Genomic DNA, 21,455 nt, shown 5'->3' with positions numbered 1-21,455 from the left:
TCGAACACTACATAAATTAAGCAGAAGCAGGAAACCAGTTAATGTACTGAGAAGTCTGAAGATGAAAGTGTAGATAAGACCACACTTACTGACATATGTTACATTACATATACTGATGCTCAACAGACAGCTTCACATTCATTCAGACAAAATCATTCAGCTCATGGGTGGTTTTAAGAAAGATTGTAGTAGATTCATTCATTTTCTTTTCGGCTTAGTCCCTTTATTAATCTGGGGTTGCCACAGCGAAACGAACCGCCAAATTATCCAGCAAATGTTTAACGCAGCAGATGCCCTTCCGGCTGCAACTCATCACTGGGAAACGCTGATACACTTGTGCTACCCACTGCACCACCATGCTGCCCTTTATTTAGTTACAAGATTTAACTTAATATTTTTAGTCAGCTTGACATGTAAGAGGAGATGATTAGAAAATTTTATTTGATTTTACTAAATTTAATGCAGTTTTTTTACAGTGTGGAATGCAGTATTCACAGTGGTCGCATTAGTACACAATTATTAAATATTTAATGCAGAAAATTTACATTTGCTTATTGATTAAAAAAAATTCAGAACGTAATAAAAAACAATAATAACAACTTAACAAGTAAGGGCCTACTGTTTTTTATGCCTAATTTTTTATGCTACATTTTTTTAACACAACACAGTTAAAATAGCTGTAATGTTACAGCCCAAGCTTCAAAACTGTACAAATCACTGCCTCATGCTAAATCTGCATCAATTAAATAAACTAATGAAAGAAGTACAGATAAATGTATTTTTAAAAGTCAACAATACAAATTTTTTTTCTACAGAGACTTTGACCTCTGTATATATTCTTATTGTTTTCAGCTTGATAAAGACGTTGAAATAACTTGAAATAACAAGTTTTTTTTTTTTTTGATGAATTATTACACTGTAAATACATTTTTGCTGACTTACATTTTTAGATTAATTATATTTATGTTTCTAGCCATAATCAAACTGACTAAATATTAACTTTGTACAAGCAAAAAAATCAGTTGATTAAGCAGGAGCGTCACGGTGGTGCAGTGGGTAGCACGATCACAGTAAGAAGGTCTCACTGCAAGAAACTCGCTGGCTCGAACCTCTGCTGGATCAGTTGGTGTTTCTGTGTGGAGTTTGCATGTTCTCCCCCTGTTCGTGTGGGTTTCCTCCAGGTACTCTAGTTTCCCCCAAAAGTCCAAAGACATGTGCTATAGGTGAATTGAATAAGCTAAATTGTCTGTAGTGTATGTGTGTGAATGGGTGTGTATGGATGTTTCCGAGTGATGGGTTGCAGCTGGAAGGTCATGCGCTGCATAAAACATATGCTAGATAAGTTGGCGGTTCATTCCGCTGTGGGGCCCCCTGATTAACAATGGGACTAAGCCGAAAAGAAAATGAATAAATGAACTTTCAATCAACATAAAAATATTTGTTGTCTTGATGTTTTGTCATAAAATTGTTTACAGTGTAGACATAATAATTAAAGTTATAAAAGCTTTTGAGAAATATTGATTATTTTTTGTTAGCTAGACTAAATAAGGTAAACTTGCTAACAAATTAAAGCTTGAAGAGTTCCCACTTATGCTTAGCATTTATAGCAGTTTTGGCATGCTGTCCCGGGAGAGAACCCTGAGCTCGGGGATGTTTAAGCCCTAATAAGGGGGAACACACAGTGGTAATAATGCATATGGCATCACCAAGTGGGGATGCACATAGCTGGCACCGATCCTCAATATGCATGTAGATCAAATGAGCGTACCAACTGCACACTGAGCCATGCACTCGACTCCTCCGCTGAGTTGATGCTGGGGGCCTCGGAGGAGCTCTTTAGGGTTCGCCTGAGAAGGGAAACTTACTAGTAGAGTAGAAAAAAGCGCACACATCTCTGGGTTAGGGAGCATGATGCAGCAAGCATTTGTGACACCGAGCTAAATTCCTCCCTGATTGATTGGGGTTACCCAATAACCGGGAAAAAACTGGCTCCACTCGAGGATTAAAGAACCTTGCGAATGTGTTGGGTGTCGCCCAACCCGCAGCTGTGCAGATATCTGTGAGAGAGGCACCATGAGATAACACCTACGAGGAATCTACATCTCTAGTAGAGTGTGCCTTCACAATAGGAGGGCGCGGCATTGATACGCGAGGGCGATGGCATCAACTAACCAGTGGGCCAACCTCTGTTTTGATACGGCACTTCCCTTCTGCTGACCACCATAACAGATAAAGAGCTGTTCAAATGATCATTGTACACGGGCCCCCAGCCAGTGCTGGAGGCATCTGTCATTACGACAACATGCCTGGATACTAGCCCTAGGGGCACTCCGGCCCGTAGAAAAGCCAGATCCGTCCAAGGGCTGAGGATGCGGAGACACAGCGGAGTGATGCGCACCCGGTACGTGCCTGCGCGCCATGCCTGTCTGGGAACTCGGTCGCGAAGCCAACGCTGAAGAGGTCTTATCTGGAGCAAACCGAGTGGCGTGACAGTGGCTGCGGATGCCATATGCCTTAGGAGCCTCTGAAAAAGTTTCAGTGGGACTACTATTTTCCTGTGGAGCTTGTTTACAGATGTTGAAGCCGCGGGTGGATGCCCTCGGCGAGGAGCTGCCGCAGCGGAAAGGGCAGCGAGAGGAGCAGTTTTCTGAGCCTGCTCATAGATGACTTAACCTTGGACTGCTCTTTCACTGCAAAGAATTCATGGGTGAACACCCCAACAGCCAGCCTTTGATATGGGAGCATTAAGAAAGCGAGCTTTGTCAACGTCACTCATATCAGCCAAGCACAGCCAAAGGTGGCATTCCTGGACCACTAATGTGGCCATCGTCTTCCCCAGGGCACAAGTAGCTGATTAATGGCCGACGAGGACTGGGCAGAAAAAGGTGCCCTCCATGCCTGTGTTAGCTCTCTGTGTACGTCCAGAAAGAAGGGGACGGGGGGTCTAGAAGGCTTTGCCTTTTTCTTCACCCCCACGTAGCACCTGTCTAAGTGGTCTGGCCGCAGTTCTGGGGGACAAGCCATCTCCAGCCCCATAGCCAAAGCAGCCCAGGATAACACGGCTAACATGTCCGATTCCAGATCCGTAACCATACTGACAACCCCGGAGGGTGGCAGGGGGTCTGGATCTTCCTCGGAGCAAGTCAACCCGCCCTCTGATGCAGCGATGGACATCACGCCCCCAGTGTCATCTAATGAAGCGCGACCAGCGCGGATGATGGACCAGCGCTTACACTCGAAGCAGAAACAGAGTGCACTGACTAGGAGCAAAGGGTCCGCAAGCCCAAATGTGACGGAGTAGCCCCCACTGTAACCTTCAGGCCTGCCCAGGTGCTAACCGCTTGGCGGGGAGCAGCAGGGGTGACTTGCCCTAATAAAAGAGCTCACCACGACCTCAGTTGCGCAACAATCAAGCCATCGCAATGCAGGCAAGAACTGTCCGCGAGCACCGCATCAACATGTTGGACCCCCAAGCATGTGACGCAATACTTGTGCCTGTCATCCGGAGCGAGGAAACCACCGCATCCAGAAACGCACGGTCGAAACGACATCTTTAAAAATACGCGCTGCACGACAGTGTGCTCTCTTAGGGAATTCTGCTCTTTGTAGAAACTGCTCTTTTAGATCACCAGCGAAATGCCAAGGGGACGGGAAACTCAGCTCAACCGCCGCTAAAACGTCTTCTACTGCACTGGTGAAGGAAATGCTTTCTTTAACGTTGGAAGTCAGCTCAGCAGAAGGGTTCTTCAGTCTCAGATCGGGTCTGAAGCAACAATTCTGATGAACTGACTCCCACAGCCGACTGATATAGCCCTAATTGGCTCATCAGTTTCAGCTGTGGAGCTAAGCTCCGCCAATTCATTGTCCATTTCATTGGCCCGTTTTTATATCTTCAGAAGTGATTGGTCGTCTAAAGTACTCCCAAAGTCTGCTTATACAGACACACGTAGGAGTTCCCTTCTGAAGGGGAACTCCAATTCACAGCACACTGGAAACAATTATTCATTGGATGTAGTACATGTTTTTAAAGTAAGAGGCTACAAACAATTTATTGAATTTACTGAACTGAAATTATTTATTTTACTGAATTTAAACAACTCAGTTAAGTAATGTTTGTTTGTTTGTTTGTTTGTTTGTTTGTTTGTTTGTTTGTTTGTTTGTTTGTTTGTTTAAATTTAGCCCATATAAATTGTTTGCAACCACTTGATTAGATTTTGATTTATCTATTTTCGAACAGAAATATCATACATAAAATATCATTAATAAAAAAGAAATTTCAACATGGTCAAAAAGTGAGTAGGATGAAGCACAAGCTTATGATTTTCCCACCCCATTACCACGTACATCATTCGTCTATTACTTAAACTTATTTCTTCTTGTACTCCTCTCTTCTTTTTACATGAGACATTTTTTTTTTACTTTTTTGGCATCTTTGTAATATTATATGTTTGATTTCATTTGTACCTTTACATTTTATAACATAGACCCCAAAAAAAATACATACTGCAAATACCCATTAATTTAAATTTCATCCTACCTTTCTTATTTTATCCTTTTTCAATCACCTTCATCATTATATTCCTTTAATAATATTCATTTATACAACTTTTTTAATTGATTATTATCCTGACATTGTTTGAGAGACTGATTCAGACTGTTCCATAGTTTTACACCTCAGACAGACATACACAAACTTTTTAAAGTTGTCTTGTTTTCAAACTCCTGAAATTTAGTTCTTCTTTCAGATCGCCCTTGTCTTTCCTCAAAAAACTTTTTTATGCATTTTGGAAGTAATTTATTCCTAGCTTTAAACACAAGTTTTGCTGTTTTAAATTGAACCAAATCATTGAACTTAAGTATCTTCAGTTTAAAAAAATAAAGGATTTGTAAGCTCCAAATACCCCACATGTTCTTTCAGTCTAATTACTTTTTTCTGCATTGTACATAAGGATCGTAAATTAGATTTATATGTATTCCCCAAAATTCAACACAATAACTCATATATGACAACATAAGTGTGTTATATAATATATACATTGATTTATTGTCCAGGATAAATCTTGCTTTATACATTATTGCTACAGTTTTGACTAATTTTGATATCACATTATTTATTATTTAATAGCATTTCCTATAATATTTTTTCTTCTGGAGAAAGGCTTATTTGTTTTATTTCGGCTAGAATAAAAGCAAATTTAAATATTTTGAAATATATTTTAATAGCTCAATATTATTAGCCCCTTTAAGCAATATATATTTTTGATTGTCTACAGAAGAAACTACTGTTATACAATGACTTGCCTGATTACAATAATTAAGCCTTTGAATGTCACTTTAGGCTGAATAGTATCTTGAAAAATATCTAGTAGAATATAATGTACTGTCATCATAGCAAAGATATAATGAGTTATTAAAACTGTGCTTTAACCATCTTCACTGTAAGAAAAAAACTTCAGCTACAATAGTCCTTCAGTCAAGCAGTGAGGGATTTTCTCCTTTAGTTGTTTGATTAATAATAAAAACAGGTGTCAGAAGGAATATTGTGCACTGTCACTTTGAGAATAGTGCGGCTCTGATATGGTTTCTCTTTCACGTGTCTTTTGATTCTCAACTTGTTTGTTTATTAAACAAATGAAGGTTAATATGAATATTCTGACACAAATGTGCATGTATTTGACAATTAAAGCACTCACATTAAGATGGCTTTAGATGTGTGTGCTCTGCTCGTCTCCGAGCCTGTCTGAGGGTAAGCGCAGCGTGCACAAACACAACAGTATGCGCTTTCGCGCTTTTAAAAATATAAATGATTTGAAGGTACATCAATGAATGACGGCATACAGTGCTGCAAAACTGAGCTTTTGCAGAGCAACAAATGTGTACAACTGGAAAGGAGGCAGTATATGATGGAATAATCATTTATCTTGATTAATGGATTTTCATAATCGTTAGAAGCCAAAATCGAAATCGGATTTTCGATTAATTGCACAGCCCTAGTTTCCAACTAATTTTATGATCCAATACAACACCAAGAAACTTTTCAAAACTTCATTATCAATATGTAAATCTAAATCTCTATATTTTTAATTTCCCAAATAACATAACCCTTTGTTTTACTTATATTTAATTACAATTTGTTTTAATGACAATTTAATAAGTTTTGGTAAATTATCCCCAGAACAAAAGATATTTGTATCATCTGCAAAAAAAAAAAAAAATATATATATATATATATATATATATATATATATATATATATATATATATATATGATATCTTACACATATTATTAATGTAAATTATAAACAATATATAAAACTGATTTTTGCTCCTCTTTTTGAAATTTATATTAAATTATTTTCTACACTTACCTTAAAAACATGTACTTCATTCGATTATTTTTTTTTTTTTCAATGCAGAGATCACCTACCGAAAGATTGAACCTCCATCAGGAGCTGAAAAACTGTTAAGATGAGCAACTCCATAACAGCCAGTGTATGAAAGAGAGAGTGAATGAGACTTACTCCTTGAGTATATTAGGAAGCATGGCATCAGACAGAAAACCACTTCATGATGCAAGCAGTTACCAGCATGGGGATGAAAGTTAGATAAGACCAAACTTACTGACACATTCAGTTAAAGCTGTGTATGAAGTGTGCATAATCATTTCTGATATTATAGTTTTTTATTGTCTAGTGAATCTATTGACAAATGCACTATCTTTCTTAGGGCTCATCATCTCATCATCATCAGAGTTTTAGCTTCTAAAAACATAGAACTCGGCACACAGGAATGGGAATATAAAAAAAGTCCACAGCGAGGTCCAAGCCATGCAATATTATAAACGTGATGTAATATTGACAATAACCGACCCATTATAAATAGGAAAACAATATGTTGTGAAAAGCACATGAAGATGCAGTGCTCAGCATATACAGTTGAAGGCACCGTTTACACTTGTGCATTTTAGTTTTAAAATGGCGTTTTAGAATGAAAATGATCCACGTCCACACTATCGTTTTACCCAGCGTTTCTGAACAGTTCTCCATCCACACTAAAACGCTGAAAACGCACATCACAAGACCACACACACTCTCTTTGGCATGCACTGCAGCATATCTACCAAGATGAGAGCTGTGCTCGGACTGCTCATCAAGCATCTCTCGCTGGATCTAATCTCACTCTATTTGTTAAACATGATATTTCAGTCATCTTATTGTCTTTATCTAATGACATATTCCTCGACTTTGGTCTTTTGAATCAATTACTTGTTCTCAGGTAACGTGTTTTGGCTGAGCGTGAAGATAAGTTAATAATTAATGGAACCACGTACATTCTCTAGATTGACTGATTGTTTTTATTTCCTATAATGTATAAACTTATTGTACATTTTACTTTTATAATGGCCTTTATTGATTATTAAAACTGATATTCAGCAAAAGAGAGGGTGTGTTTAGTATTTTCAATGAAAACGAAAGGAGGCAGTAATGTTATAGGCTCCGTTTTGTTATGCATACAGTGTAGATGACGCTCGTAGCCTGTATTCAGCACGACGCCTCAACATTTCTGCTGTCTGTTTAGTTGTTATTATCAAAATTAAAATAGGCAGTTCCTTAAATCATGTCATAATTTTATTGTTGAGAAAGTTAAAAGACGTAGCCAGGATGAAGTGAATGAAGTTATAAAGTAAACTTTTCCCTTTGAAGATTTACCGGACATGTCCTCGTGAGTGAAACTTTCTAAGTCTGAACTTACAAGGAGAGGATGCGAGACTGTGTGTGTACTGTAGGCTACTTAATATTGAGGAAAAGTCCTAATCAGATTCAGAGAGGCGAATGTCTGCAGCCCCGCCTACGTTTTCAGGCGTCTCCGTTTTCCCATCCACACTGACACGAAGCAGCGGTATTTTAGAATGAAAACGGCCTCTTCAGCGTTTCCAAAACGCTCCGTTTTCAGCGCTTGAAAACTCCGGCGTAGTGTGGACGGATGGCGTAACCGTAGCAAAACTTATGCGTTTTTAAAACGAAAACTCATTAGTGTAAACAGGGCCGAAGTCAGAATTATTAGCCCCCTTTTAATTTTTTTTTCTTTTTTAAATATTTTCCAAATGATGTTTAAAAGAGCAAGGAAACTTTCACAGTATGTCTGGTAATATTTTTTCCTCTGGAGATAGCCTTATTTGTTTTGTTTCCGCTAGAATAAAAGCAGTTTTTATTTTTTAAACACCATTTTAAGGACAAAATTATTAGCTCCTTTAAGCTATTTTTTTCGATAATCAGAACAAACCATCGTTATACAATAACTTGCCTAATTACCCTAACCTGCCTAAACCTAATTAACCTAGTTACAGAAGTGTCTTGAAAAATATCTGGTAAAATATTATTTACTGTCATCATGGCAAAGATAAAATAAATCAGTTGTTAGAGATGACTTATTAAGACTATTATGTTCAGAAATGTGTTGAAAAACTCTTCTCTCCGTTAAACAGAAATTGGGGGGAAAATACATTTTAATTTATGTTTGGAAGGCTACATCCAAGTTGCCTTGTCCTCTAATTATAAGCAATGCATATATGTGTTTTTGGAATTAAGCTTTCCGGGTTATGTTGCAGTCATTTAGTATTTGGCCTATGTATTCAACAAGAAGAGGCAACACAATTGTAATTCGCTTTAGAAAAAAAGCATCTGATAAATGACTAAATATAAATGTATTTCTTACATAGAGAGTTATAAATACTAAAATTAAAAGTAAATATACAAAAGTTATATATAAAAAATATAAAAGTTATATATACAGTAAATAACTGTAAATTTACTTTCTGTAAATAACTGTAAATTTACTAAATTTCCTTTTTTTAATTTAAATGTGACTTCACATTTTATGCTTTTTTGTTGACATTGTTCCTTTTTAGTGTTTGTTTTCTCTTCAGTTATACACATTTGAGTTTTATGTAACATTTAATGTTGATAAATTATGTTTATTGCATTACTTTAATTGGATGTGTGTTACCATGATGGTGCTTGTTAGTGTGGTTGGTAGGGTGCTTAGGGTTGTGTTTATGTCTGTTACAAAGTTGTGTTGTGTATTTAGTACTTCTAAACATTGGTGTCTGTCAAAAAATAATATGAAATACTGTAATGTATCTTAAAAACTAGGAATTAATTTAACTTTCCTACTGTATATGCCTTTACAGTGTACATACCTTCTTTCACCACTGAGATTTAAATACACCATCAACAACTAATTTACTTCAATTACTACTTGTGAGGCGGCACGGTGGCTCAGTGGTTAGCACTGTTGCCTCAGAGCAAGAAGGTTGCTGGTTTGAGTCCCAGCTGGGAGTTTGCATGTTCTCCCCGTGTTGGTGTGGGTTTCCTCCGGGTGCTCCGGTTTCCTCCATAGTCCAAAGACATACTCTATAGGTGAATTGGAAAAACTAAATTGGCCGTAGTGTATGTGTGTGAATGAGTGTGTACTCGGTTGCAGCTGGACGGGCATCCGCTGTATAAAACATACTCTGTATAAAGTGGCGGTTCATTACACTGTGGCGACTCCTGATGAATAAAGGAACTAAGCTGAAAAGAAAATGAATGAATGCTGCTTGTTTAAATGGGGTTGTCATTGTTATTTGGATTTTCAGGAGATCAATTGATCAAAGTATGCAGTTGCCTTTGCTGTAATTAGCAGAACTAAAAGCGTATGCACTAAAAGGTGAACTGATGACCAAGCCATGTGTGTGTGTTCGTGCATGCGTGCTTGTGGAAATCTTTTGGCTTTGACAACAGGTAACAATGCACAATCATCAGGGTCTGAAACCTTGAGGTTAAAAATGTACTTTAATTTATACCAATCTGAGGAACAAGGAAAGCCCAAGAGAGAAGTGAGGAGCGTGGTAGATGTATGAACCACTAAACATGACAATTGTGATGATTAGCGGGAAACAAAAGTTATAACAGTCATGTTTCTTATTAATTGGCAATTTTTAATTCAAGTTAAATTAATTAATCCCCAAGTTAAATGAAATATAGACAAACCAATTTTTTAATTGCATTTTAGAGTGTTTACAGACGAATTACCAGTTTGTAAACACTCAGGATGCGCGCGCAGCGAGGTTGCAGAAAAAACGGGAGCACTAGCATTTACAGCGAGGGAATGACATCCGAAACAGTACAGAGTTTGTTGTTGTATTAGAGATGAGTTATATTTTTTAAATGATATAAATATTATTTACATAATGCTTTTAGCATATTAAAAAAGCTTGTCACCCAATGATAAGCACAGTTATTCTGCAAAATTAACGTTAAAGTGAGTGACGTTCGTCTGACAGGTTCATTTGCGGTAGCACCCTCCTAATGGATACTGAATAAGACTAAAGCATTCAGCTCGAAATATACAACTCATCTCATTAAAACTCCAAGTCATTTTACAAGAGCAGTTAAAGGCCTACAAGTCTTTGGATACCTACAATTTTGTTCTGTGTGGTCATGTGCAAGAAATAATGCTCCATGATTACCAGATTCAAAACTTTGTAGTGCTAAAAACTGAGGTTCTGCCTTGCCAAAGACAAGGAAAAAAGACGGAGCGATACAAGGCCTGGGTAATCATCCACAAGCAAAACAACTGCATTCTGACAGCGAACTGCACCTGTATGGAAGGGTGTGTGAACTTAGATTTTTACTGAGCTTTTAGATATTTCATTCTAAGCATTCAGTGTCGGCAGTTTAATTCACCATATTTTACTGTTTTTGCTGAAATCATTGCTGCAATCAAAAACGAGTATTGTGTATGATTCAGCATAGCGTGAACTTACCTGACATGAAATGAGAACTGCAGTGTCCAGGAATTTTAATTAGGTCCTCACTCCATTCAGCTCTTCTGATAGCTGTTAGCCAAAGATGTCTGCAGTTGGCATTGAAAGCAGTGTGGTGTACAGTAAAAGCTAAGTTTTCTATTTTTGGACTTTCGATTTTGGCATCCTACTGCACAACACGACCGTTTTTTTTTTTTTTTCAACTGGTATGCGTGGTAGAACCCATGTGACGTAGGTTGGTAATTTTCCTATAAGATTGATTGGAAGTGAAACACAATCTCTTTATATGACAATAAGTTTAATTAGAATGATATTATGTATACATTAAAAAGTCAGAGGTTGATTTGGCATCTGTGCCAGACTGTATAACTCATCAGTGTCTGCCGGGACTTCAGAAATGGTATAGTAAACATGGCACAGTTTGTCCTAAAAAACAAATTAGAATATAAATACCTACAAAATGTAATGATATTATAGAGCAGGGGTTCACAAACTCAGTCCTGGAGGTCCGGTGTCCTGCAGATTTTAGCTCCAGCTTGCCTCAACACACTTGCAAGGATGTTTCTAGAGAGCCTAGGGAGAGCTTGATTAGCTAACCCAGGTGTGTCTGATTCAACATTATGAACCTGCAGGCTCAGGGACCCAACTGCATGCTCAGACCAGCACTTCCAGACCTATTGTTAGGGTTATCGTTAGAATTAGGGTCACTTGTCCGATGTTGCTATACTTGCTATAAAGTTCAGGTCTGACCGTGTAATGGCAAGATGTCCTCCCTGCAGTCTGCAACCATGATTATGTACTGGACCAGGTCCACTGCGTAGTGGACATTGTACAGCCCCTTAAGGTAATGCCAATGCTACTTTGACGGTTGGGTTTAGGGGGAAGTTTAGGCATTCGTCCATTACATAGTAGACCTGGTCTAATACATCATTAAGCTGCGGGCTGCAGCGAGGACTTTATCTGCAGTTGGGTCTCGAGACTTGCCACTTTACCTGACCTAACAGCAGGTTGCACTGCCTAAGAAAACAATAGGTCTGAAAGTGCTGGTTTGAGCGTGTAGGTTTGAGCGTGCAGTTTGGTCTTCAGACCTGCAGCTTCACCCTACTCGTTTGATTGGGGTTGTAGCTAAAACCTGCAGGACACCGGATCCCCAGGATCGAAATTGAGAACCCCTGTTATAGAGAAATAATGAGTAACTGAATACTAGCTGAAAACACATCACCTCATTTTCTTCAGAACATTCCTTGTTGTCATCATTATCATCTGGCACTGAAAACATTATTATAATAATCCTATTAAGCATGTAACCAGCTCCGGAATCTATACTCCATTATATTAATTAGTGTATCAGATGATGACTTACCCGAATATTGCTCTGGTTTTGAGGGTTTCATACTAAACATAATAAAAGTACAATTTTTTGTGTGTATTCTATATTCTTCAAGCACCTACAGGATGTTATGAAGTACACTAGAAAAGTCTTACCTCATCTTCCTTGGTTTCTGTCCTGATGAAATAAATTATACCAGTGTGTTAAAGTTTATTATGAAAGGCCAGATTTCCAAATTATCACCACACTTCCATATTATAATTTAAAACTATATTTGATTTTTGACAGAAATGAAATTTAGACATTGAAGAACAGAAGTGAAGCATGTTTGATAGATTAAATACGGTGGCTGAGAGAGCTCAAACGCACTGAGATTAAGAAAAAATAAATAAACCCATGCAAATGAAAAACACTAGCAACTGGAAACATCTTCACAGCGCACCTAAATTCTGACAACAAATGCAAATACAGAAAAGTGCTGCAACAAACCCCCCCCCCCCCCCCCCCCCCCCATTGTCTTGTCATTGACAACTACTGGGCCTGCTGGGTAGTTTAAATAACAAAAACAAATGCTATCTCACGCCAGTTTGTAACTTTTGCATTTCTCTTATTCGTAAAATTTAGTACAATTTGATCGTCCCGGTTATTGAAATATACATTTATTTTTATGGCAGTTAAATAATTTATCTGTTTTTTTCTTTGCAATCTGTAAATTGTTTTATTTTATCCTTTATACAATAAAAAAATGTTTCAGTAAATTTGCTAAAATTTAAGTGCTTGCAAACAATTTATGTGGGCTGAATTTAAACAAACAAATTAAATTAAACATTACTAAATTTGATTTGTTTGTTGCTCAGCACAGTACAGTATGTGTGGCCACAAGGAGTTCTGGATGTGTAAAAAACTTAAGCCATCTTAGATAAACCTGTGAAAACAGACAATGAAATGTCTTGAAATATTGGAGGTTAATGTAATGTATGTACAAACACTTCTGTTAGTAGCCTATTAATCACTTTTAGCCATTCTATTGGCAGTATAACATGCATGACCGAACTACGAATTAACCACTAAACTGACGAAACATAAAATAATTAGATTTTCTTATGAGGTGCGGCTGTACATACGTGTAGGCTACTTTCATGATTATATCTTTTTTCCCCATGTGCTGACTAATAAATGTTTTTAAGATGTTTCTAGGTTTAAGATGTTTAAGATTTTTGACTTAATAGTTGGCCTAATAAGAATAACACATGATTTTCTGAGCATTAAGTAATTGCACAGATTTTTGTAACTAATCTGCATAAATTGTGCATCTTTAACGAAAACTTACTCATGCAGAAGAGACAGATTCCCAACAATCCACTCAGCACAATTCCTCCACCGGTGGCTGTCAGTATCATGATTATCCACGATTCTTTGAAGCAAATCAGATTGAAAAGATCATTTTATGCAAAGTTTTCAGTTCAGTTACTGATTGATTGTTAATAATTACTTGTTGCTGGTGTTCTGTGTGCATCAGATGAATCATTAACAACTAAAGGTGCAAAAGAAACCGAAATTTGATAAAATAATACAGAAATGAAACTTGACTATGATATTTATTAAAAATAGCTTCTAATCTTTGCAGTATCTCATAACTCACCCACTGTCATGTTCATTGTGATGTTGAGAGGTTGTGAAGAATGAGCAGTTTCTAAAATACAATAACAATTTTATTAATTGAATCATTATTAAATTTAAGCAAATATTTTCCATGTTTTTTCCTCATGTATTGTTCAAAAAGATATAACATGCATAGTTTCATCTGCAAACCCTTCAGACAATCAAATAATTATTAAATACAAGAGTTTTTTTACCTCCAAACTAAACTATAAGGTAACACTTAAACAACACAATGCAACTTCAACTGTTCCCTTTATTATTTTGAGCAGAATATTTTGTTATATATAGTTTAAATACAGTGTAATTTAGTTTTTATATTTTAGAATTAATTATACGTATAATGTTGACATATAATAGTTACATATTTCTTGCTGGCTTGCATATTAAATCATAGAGTTAATGTTTCTCAGATTAGACCGCAATCACACAGAGTCAGTCTATAAGTTTACCAAAAAATGATCTGCTTTATGAATAAGTGTTTTATTTTATCAGGCCTGTGGTTTAATCTCTACACATTGTGCCTCATTTAGTGAGGTCAAATAATGAAACTCAGAGTTTCAGATCCTCATAATCACAGAAGTGCTGCAGGAACAAATGCTCTCAGTGATCAGAGTTTTAAAAAGTACTTACCCGATGTAGAGTTTATTGTGCTGTCAGACCACATGCTAGACTCTGTGGCTGTGATATTCTGAATGGTTGAAATGCTTATGAACATAGTATTGTTGGTAAAGATGGAATTGTCTGGTGTTGTTGGGTTTTGTTTAGTAGTCTCCTCACTCACTGATGTTGAATCTGCACAGGATTTAGCCAGGTTATTACAGTTTTATTCATTGCTTTGGCACATATATCTTAACATTCTCTAAGCTGTGCATGCAAATCTCAAAACTGTTTGCTAGAACTTCAGAACTTGATATAGTTACTCCCCCAAAACTAAATTCATGCTTCAAAACCTAGTTATTGTGTCAGTAATTTGGCCAAGGCAACCAAAACAAAAAGTGAATTCGTCATCGTGTGAGCCTCACTGCTCAAAATCATTTGCTGTTTTTTCAACATGAAAGTCAACCATGGAAATTTAGGTTTTTAAAATATCTGATATTTGTTGAGAAGTGTCAATAGTACATAGAAAAAATATATGAACATTTGTATTTATACAGTACATTTATTTTTGTATGAATGTGTTACATGTTAAGTGCAATTCTGCTTGTCAAATTACTGTATACTCAGAAAAAAGGGTACGCCAGATGTCACTGGGGTACCTAAACTTGTACCTAAAAGATCCATATTAATACCTCAAGAGTACATATTAGTACCTAAAAAGTAAAAAAAAAATTCTCCTAAACTTTTTAGATACTAATATATACTTTTAAGGTACCAATTTGGACATTTTAAGTGCAAATGTGTACTTTTTGAAAAGCTACCACCCCAGTGACAGCTTGCGTACCATTATTTTTGAGCGGTATTGTACAGTATGTGTCATTTTTTATGTTACCACAAATACACAAAACAAAATAGGCCGACACAGAGGTGCAGTAGGTATTGCTGTTGCCTCACAGCAAGAAGGTCGCTGGTTCAAGCTTCGGCTGGGTCAGTTGTCGTTTCTGTGTGGAGTTTGCATGTTCTCCCTGCGTTCGCATGGGTTTCCTCCGGGTGCTCCGGTTTCCCCCACAGTCCAAAGACATGCGGTACAGGTCAATTGGGTAAGCTAAATTTTCCGTAGTGTATGAGTGTGAATGGGTGTGTGTGGATGTTTCCCTGGGATGGGTTGCGGCTGGAAGGGCATCCGCTGCTTAAAACATGTGCTGGATAAGTTGGCAGTTCATTCCGCTGTGGCGACCCCAGATTAATAAAGGATTCAGGATTGTATAAGTTCCCCATTCTCAAAAAAAATGTATGATTGTGCTGTGGACAATCTACATGTATATGCTACCAAAACTAATCTGTTAAATAGATGATGCAAGTTGTATTGCAATTATAGGTCTTTTACTAATTTAACAGACATTACAATGTCAATATCAGATATTTATGGTGTAAATGTGTGTGTATACAAATGTTTGATAATTGAATAAATAGTTTTGAGTGTGATGGCTTACATGATGAAGAAGGTGTGAAGTGTTTGACACTTTAAATGAGAATCAACTCAACAGTTTTAATCAACAGGCAATATATGCAATTAGTTTTTTCCAAACTACAGACAATTGTACTTACTGTTTGCACACAAGCATTTGAAATTTTCTTAAGTCAATATGGAAGTTTGATGTGAAGCTAATTGTTCAGAGATCTAAACTTATTGTTTTGAAAAATACACATTTCAATCAAGGATTGAGCCAAAGCAACTGAGAAAACAGTAAAAAAGCACCACAAAAATGATAGATTATAGGTAAACTTACATAATGTTGATCCTTTTGTTGTACTTGTTACCTGAACTTGTACAGGTAGAAAAGCTTTAGAGAGAAAAATACATCACATAAATATATACACATATATACATAAAAGCATTAGCCATCCTGTGAATTTTTTTTTGTCCTATTAACAGAGCAAGGATTTTTTTTTCACAGTATTTCCTATCATATTTTTTTCTTCTGGAGAGTCTTAATTGTTTTATTTCGAGAATAAAAGCAGTTTTTAATTTTTTTAAAACCATTTTAAGGTCAGTGTTATATAGCTCCCTTTAGCAATATTTTTGTTTTCGATTGTCTACAGAACAAACCATCGTTATACAATGATTTGCCTAATTACCCTAACTTACATAATTAACCTAGTAAAGCCTTTAAATGTCACTTTAAGCTAAATACTAGTATCTTAAAAATATCTTGTAAAAAACAATGTATTGTACTCATGGCAAAGATTTCATAAGATTGTATGAAACTGTATATACATATATAAATTAATTAGCATTTGCTGACAATATTCCTGATTGCATACCTGTTAGGTTGTATTTATTACTGTATGGTGAACGTTCAGATGATATTGAAGTTCCAGAAGAATAATTGCAGCTCATCACTTTACTCTTAACTGACATTAGTTTATTAAGCAAATAATGTTCCTTGAACGTAATAACACACTGTGTTCGTCCAGATGGTTTATAAGTCTTAAGAATTTGTTTATTTTCGTCTCCAATTAAGAGAAAACAAGTATAACCAGCATTATCTGATCCTGGTATTTCACAGTAAACTCTAAATTCTCCATTTGGAGAGTCATAATTTACTGTAATCTCCGGCTTCTTATCTGCAAAACAGAACAAATCCAAACACATTAATGTAGAAGAGCCAAACTATGATGAAAATAATCGCGATGAGAGAACAACACAGTCATGAAAGATGCTAAACAGTGGAATTTACCCAGAGAAAACCTCTTTTTTGCATCTGTGATGTAGTGAGGTTGGACAGATGATCTGTCTTGTGCTTCATATCTTATATTTGAGTTATTCTGCGCTGTTGATGGAGATGTCGTCAACCACAACTGCTCGAACAATGCTGTAAGAGAAATACAGTACAGTATAACAAATTCACATTAAAAATAGATTCTTTATTGGTATTGATGTTTCAATGAATATGCTTATACAGCCGAAGAAATGTAAGTTTTAGATTTAGTTCTTGTACAATATTAAAATATTAGTCTATTCATTTTCATTCATTAATTTTCTTATTCATTATTCTGTAAAACTTATGAAATCGAACAGCATTTTCATGAACTCAGCAAAAAGGTTTTCAAAATCTCACATTAAAATTGGGTTCTACTAAAGGAAATGTAACAGATAAAAGTGTAGTTTGTGCAAGGAGTGTAGGCTAATTGTTAGTTTTGTTTGCGCCTTTGTGATCACTAATGAGACATGAGTGCTGCGTGAGGTGAGGTTTGTGGCTGATGAGGCACTGACTCTTTCACAGTCAGGTTTACAAACATATTTACTCAATATATTTGACAACTACCGATTGTGTTTCATATCTCATATCAGCATTATTTCTAAACACGTAGCAGGTACATATTGGGCCACGGAAGAATTTATAGCGATTAAGGCCCAATCCCAATTCTACCCCTTAGCCCTTCCCCTTACCCCTACTCCTCGTTTTGCGCATTCATGTTAAGGGGAAGAGGTGTCCCAATACTCTTTAGCTTGAAGGCGTAGAACTAAGGGGAAGGACTAGATGCCCCTTGAAACTGAGATTTTTCAGTACACCACTCGAAAACAAGGGGTACGAAAATTTCCCAGAATACACCAGCCTGCATAGCTACACCTGGAAGTCAGGAGATGCACAAACTAGTATTTTTGTCATTATGAATTTCACAAAAAATAAGCATGTGTTTTAAAATATTCATAACTGTGTTCATGTTTTACCATCATGACAATGTCTCACAACATTCTGACACTCGATGACACTCTCAGAAAAGTCTAGTGGGTGGAAATTAACTTTTTACAGTGTCTGCTATAACTTTAATGTTGTTTTTTGTGTGTTTACATAGATGGATATGGCCACAGTGTAAATGCACAATACAGTTACGATCTTATTCCCCCATTATATCATTATGGTAACATGATATATGCCTTCAGTGCTTTCCTGAAGATAAATAGCAAAAAATAAAGCAACTGGAATCACTACAGCAGTTACGATCATCCAATCTCATATGAAGTAAGAGATTGGGATGACGTGTGCAGGTGCTGTTGCCCCATTTCTTAGGGGTAAATTTTGAAGCCCTTCCTCTTAACACTCTGTTTGAAGGGCCTAGAGGAAAGGGGAAGGGGTAGGGGTAGGGGTACAAAAACAGAATTGGGGTGGGGCCTAAATAGGTCTCCCAAAAAACACCCAGAGTCTAGTTCAGTCACATGCACAGAAAGGGCTCAGCCTGTGCAGTGCACATGCTCTTTTTTCTATTGGATAAAAAGTGCCCTTATACTAAATGTACTAAAGTGCCCACTAGTCCACCAACAGTGGACCAACGAAGTGTGGTCAAAAAAATGAGTTGTATTCAAGCACACATCCTGTTCTTATGCTCCATATGAGGATGCAGACATCTCCAAAACCTGACAGGTGGACAAATCTAAACTTGTTTTTATTTAAACAAATATAAATATGCATATAATAAATAATACTGCTAATAATATCATTATACAAATGCAAATTGTCATGAATAAACTGAAAAAAGCCTCCCAACATGAAGGCATGGAGGCAGTGGTTTTTATATTTTTGTAGGAAATAATATTTTTTGTAACATTTTAATCCATTATTCTTCTTCATCTGTAAAGATATCTGCGTATTGCCTTACATTGCTGTGTGTATTAAGCAATGTGTAGGCTTTTAAGGCACACAAGTAATGTGCTCTGCGCTGGACTTTAGACTTGCTTTTAGATGTATAGTCTATTTTAGTTCCTCAAAATAGCAACACGTCAACAAAGTGCTTCAACACACCTCTTTTATAGACCAGTACACACACAACATGGCGCAAATAGATTTACTTTTTAAACAAGGTGGCACAAAATGGGAAAATTAGGGTTGCATTGGTCTGAAAATGGCAACAAAATTGCACCAAACATATCTTGCGCCTTATTGCGCCGGGTGTATGATAGGGCCTTTAATCTCTATACTGGGTTTTGCTTTTGCTACAATGCAAAAACTGTCATATGTCATACAGTATATGAGAACAAAAGGAAGTTAAAGTTCAGTAGATAACCAGAAATACCTCAGTAGTGTATATCAGACCACATGCATGAGAAAGAAACTGATTCTATAACAGAGCATACCTATAATTCAATTTGATGATGATGATAACAGCTATGCTTTTATTTTTAGTTTGGTGCTTTTGCTCACAACCTAGACACAAAACAAAGAACTAAAACAAATGCATACAACACATTACACATACTACAGTTATCATAACATTACAAATACATTATGAATTATGAATTCAGTTAGAGTTACGTTTTAGATTTATATTTTATACTGTAGAAGTGTTGGTAATAGTAGTAGTTTTAGTTATTGTGTGTTACACTACACAAAAATGAACAAGCGTGAGCTTGGAATTCTAAAATAAAAAGCTTTAAAACATTTTATTTTGCTTTCATGTTTATTTCAAGTAACAAACAACTAACATAACTGTTATAGTAATCCATTGCACACATGCATGTCAGTCGAACATAATTCATTCTTATATAAAACGCACACTTTGTGTTTGTAATCGCACAAGCATTAAGTAACATTAGTTGATGTTACTTAAAAAATGAGTTTAAATGAATTTAAGCCTTAAAATGAAAGAAAATGAACTATACATAATTATAAAAATTAAGTTGTTAACTTAAAAGATCTAAGTTACAATGGGTTTACTCACTTTTTTAAAGTCAGCTTGTTGATTTTAAGGAAACAAGTTTTCTCACCTTTTTAAGTATAACTAATCACTTTTTTAGAGCATGTATATTCATTTAACAATAGTGCACTGTAAATTATCTAAAAAGCAGGCATTTTTCATTTCATCAAGTGACTATTTTCACAAATGTCTTGACAGGGTAAACATAGCTCCAATACTTTATTTTTTGTATTTTTTGTATACTGATAGCAGCTGAAACCAGTTCTGAAAATATTACAAAAATATGCATGAACTATACTATAGAAGATGAGAAAAGACACTTGTTCTTAGACCAAATTTAATGTATAAAACCTAAATGCACTTACATTGAGGCAAAACCTCAAGAAACAGCATGGAGATGAGGAAGATGTGCAGCATCATGTCAGCGTCACATGAAAGAGAAATCAACTGATGTACAGACACCCACATCAATACTTATGAGGAAGTAGAAAGCAATGAAAGGAAAGTGACTGTATACAAACTAAATAACTCAATATGTCTGTATAGCATTAAACACATTATCAGAACCTTCAAGTATATCAAAGTGTTGGAATCTTCTGACGTAGAATATAAATCTTAAATTCTCATTTTCATTTGTTACAATAATTTGTATATTTTAACCATTCAGGTTTATAGAAGTGGTTACAAAGTGAAAGCGATGTGTGCTAACTAGCGAAAGATGAAGCTGCAAAGACATGATATCTGCTGCCTTAGCTAATAAAACAACTGCATATACTCCATTGATTGATACTCAAAAGGCCCTATACTTCATTGATAGGAGGTATGTGGCGTAGGTTAAATCGAAATAAACTCCAGAAATTGTTTTATATGCTTTATTTCCCATAACGTATACCTACAATCAGAACGGCCATATTGACCATATATGGAACAGTCATGAACATTACTGCAGCCTGCTCTCTCTCTCTCTCTCTCTCTCTCTTTCTCACACACACACACACACACACGCACGCAAGTTGTGTTGAAGATAAAATTTAGGCTAAAATATAAATTATTAAGCTATAATGTCAAAGAAACACATTCAGGACAGTGTATTGCACAAAAGTGTACTGTGTATTGTTCTTTCTCTTCAGATAAATCATGCAATAAGAGCTGAGTAATTGATTTTTAAACAATTAAACGATTCTTAAACATGCATTTTGTACTATGTATAACTTATACTCAGCATTCTACATGTGTGTTTCACAATAAACATGATAAATTAAGAATAGATGCAATTAAACGTGCCTTCCGCTTCTTTAGTGTGGAGCTGAATAAATGTATAATCTGTATATCCTGTTTTGTGTTCTAATGAGCCTCTGAACA

At 36.1% G+C, this 21,455-nt stretch overlaps 2 protein-coding genes across 4 annotated transcripts in view; one reads left to right on the top strand and one right to left on the bottom strand.

Annotated features, from left to right (window-relative positions):
• LOC137496656 (uncharacterized) overlaps positions 1 to 20,536 on the bottom strand; it is a 72,943-nt gene extending 52,407 nt beyond the window's left edge. The window contains exons 1-12 of one of the 2 annotated variants that reach the window (XM_073917245.1): positions 20,459 to 20,536; positions 17,138 to 17,272; positions 16,722 to 17,024; positions 16,187 to 16,240; positions 14,430 to 14,591; positions 13,780 to 13,830; positions 13,630 to 13,671; positions 13,468 to 13,551; positions 12,293 to 12,314; positions 12,171 to 12,202; positions 12,030 to 12,076; positions 8,897 to 11,233 (exon numbers count right to left, since the gene is read on the bottom strand). In XM_073917245.1, the coding sequence (XP_073773346.1) occupies positions 11,132 to 11,233; positions 12,030 to 12,076; positions 12,171 to 12,202; positions 12,293 to 12,314; positions 13,468 to 13,551; positions 13,630 to 13,671; positions 13,780 to 13,830; positions 14,430 to 14,591; positions 16,187 to 16,240; positions 16,722 to 17,024; positions 17,138 to 17,272; positions 20,459 to 20,513 (1,089 nt within the window). In that variant the 5' untranslated portion in view covers positions 20,514 to 20,536 and the 3' untranslated portion in view covers positions 8,897 to 11,131. Of the gene's footprint in view, positions 1 to 8,896; positions 11,234 to 12,029; positions 12,077 to 12,170; positions 12,203 to 12,292; positions 12,315 to 13,467; positions 13,552 to 13,629; positions 13,672 to 13,779; positions 13,831 to 14,429; positions 14,592 to 16,186; positions 16,241 to 16,721; positions 17,025 to 17,137; positions 17,273 to 20,458 lie in introns of those variants that run through there. The other variant, XM_073917246.1, reaches the window with a different exon arrangement.
• usp48 (ubiquitin specific peptidase 48) overlaps positions 1 to 21,455 on the top strand; it is a 190,017-nt gene that overhangs the window by 113,618 nt on the left and 54,944 nt on the right. The window lies entirely within an intron of this gene.

The sequence above is a fragment of the Danio rerio genome, chromosome 11 (genome assembly GCF_049306965.1).
Source record: "Danio rerio strain Tuebingen ecotype United States chromosome 11, GRCz12tu, whole genome shotgun sequence".
Classification (NCBI taxonomy): Eukaryota; Metazoa; Chordata; class Actinopteri; order Cypriniformes; family Danionidae; genus Danio; species Danio rerio.
This window is presented reverse-complemented; position numbering and strand designations above follow the sequence as displayed.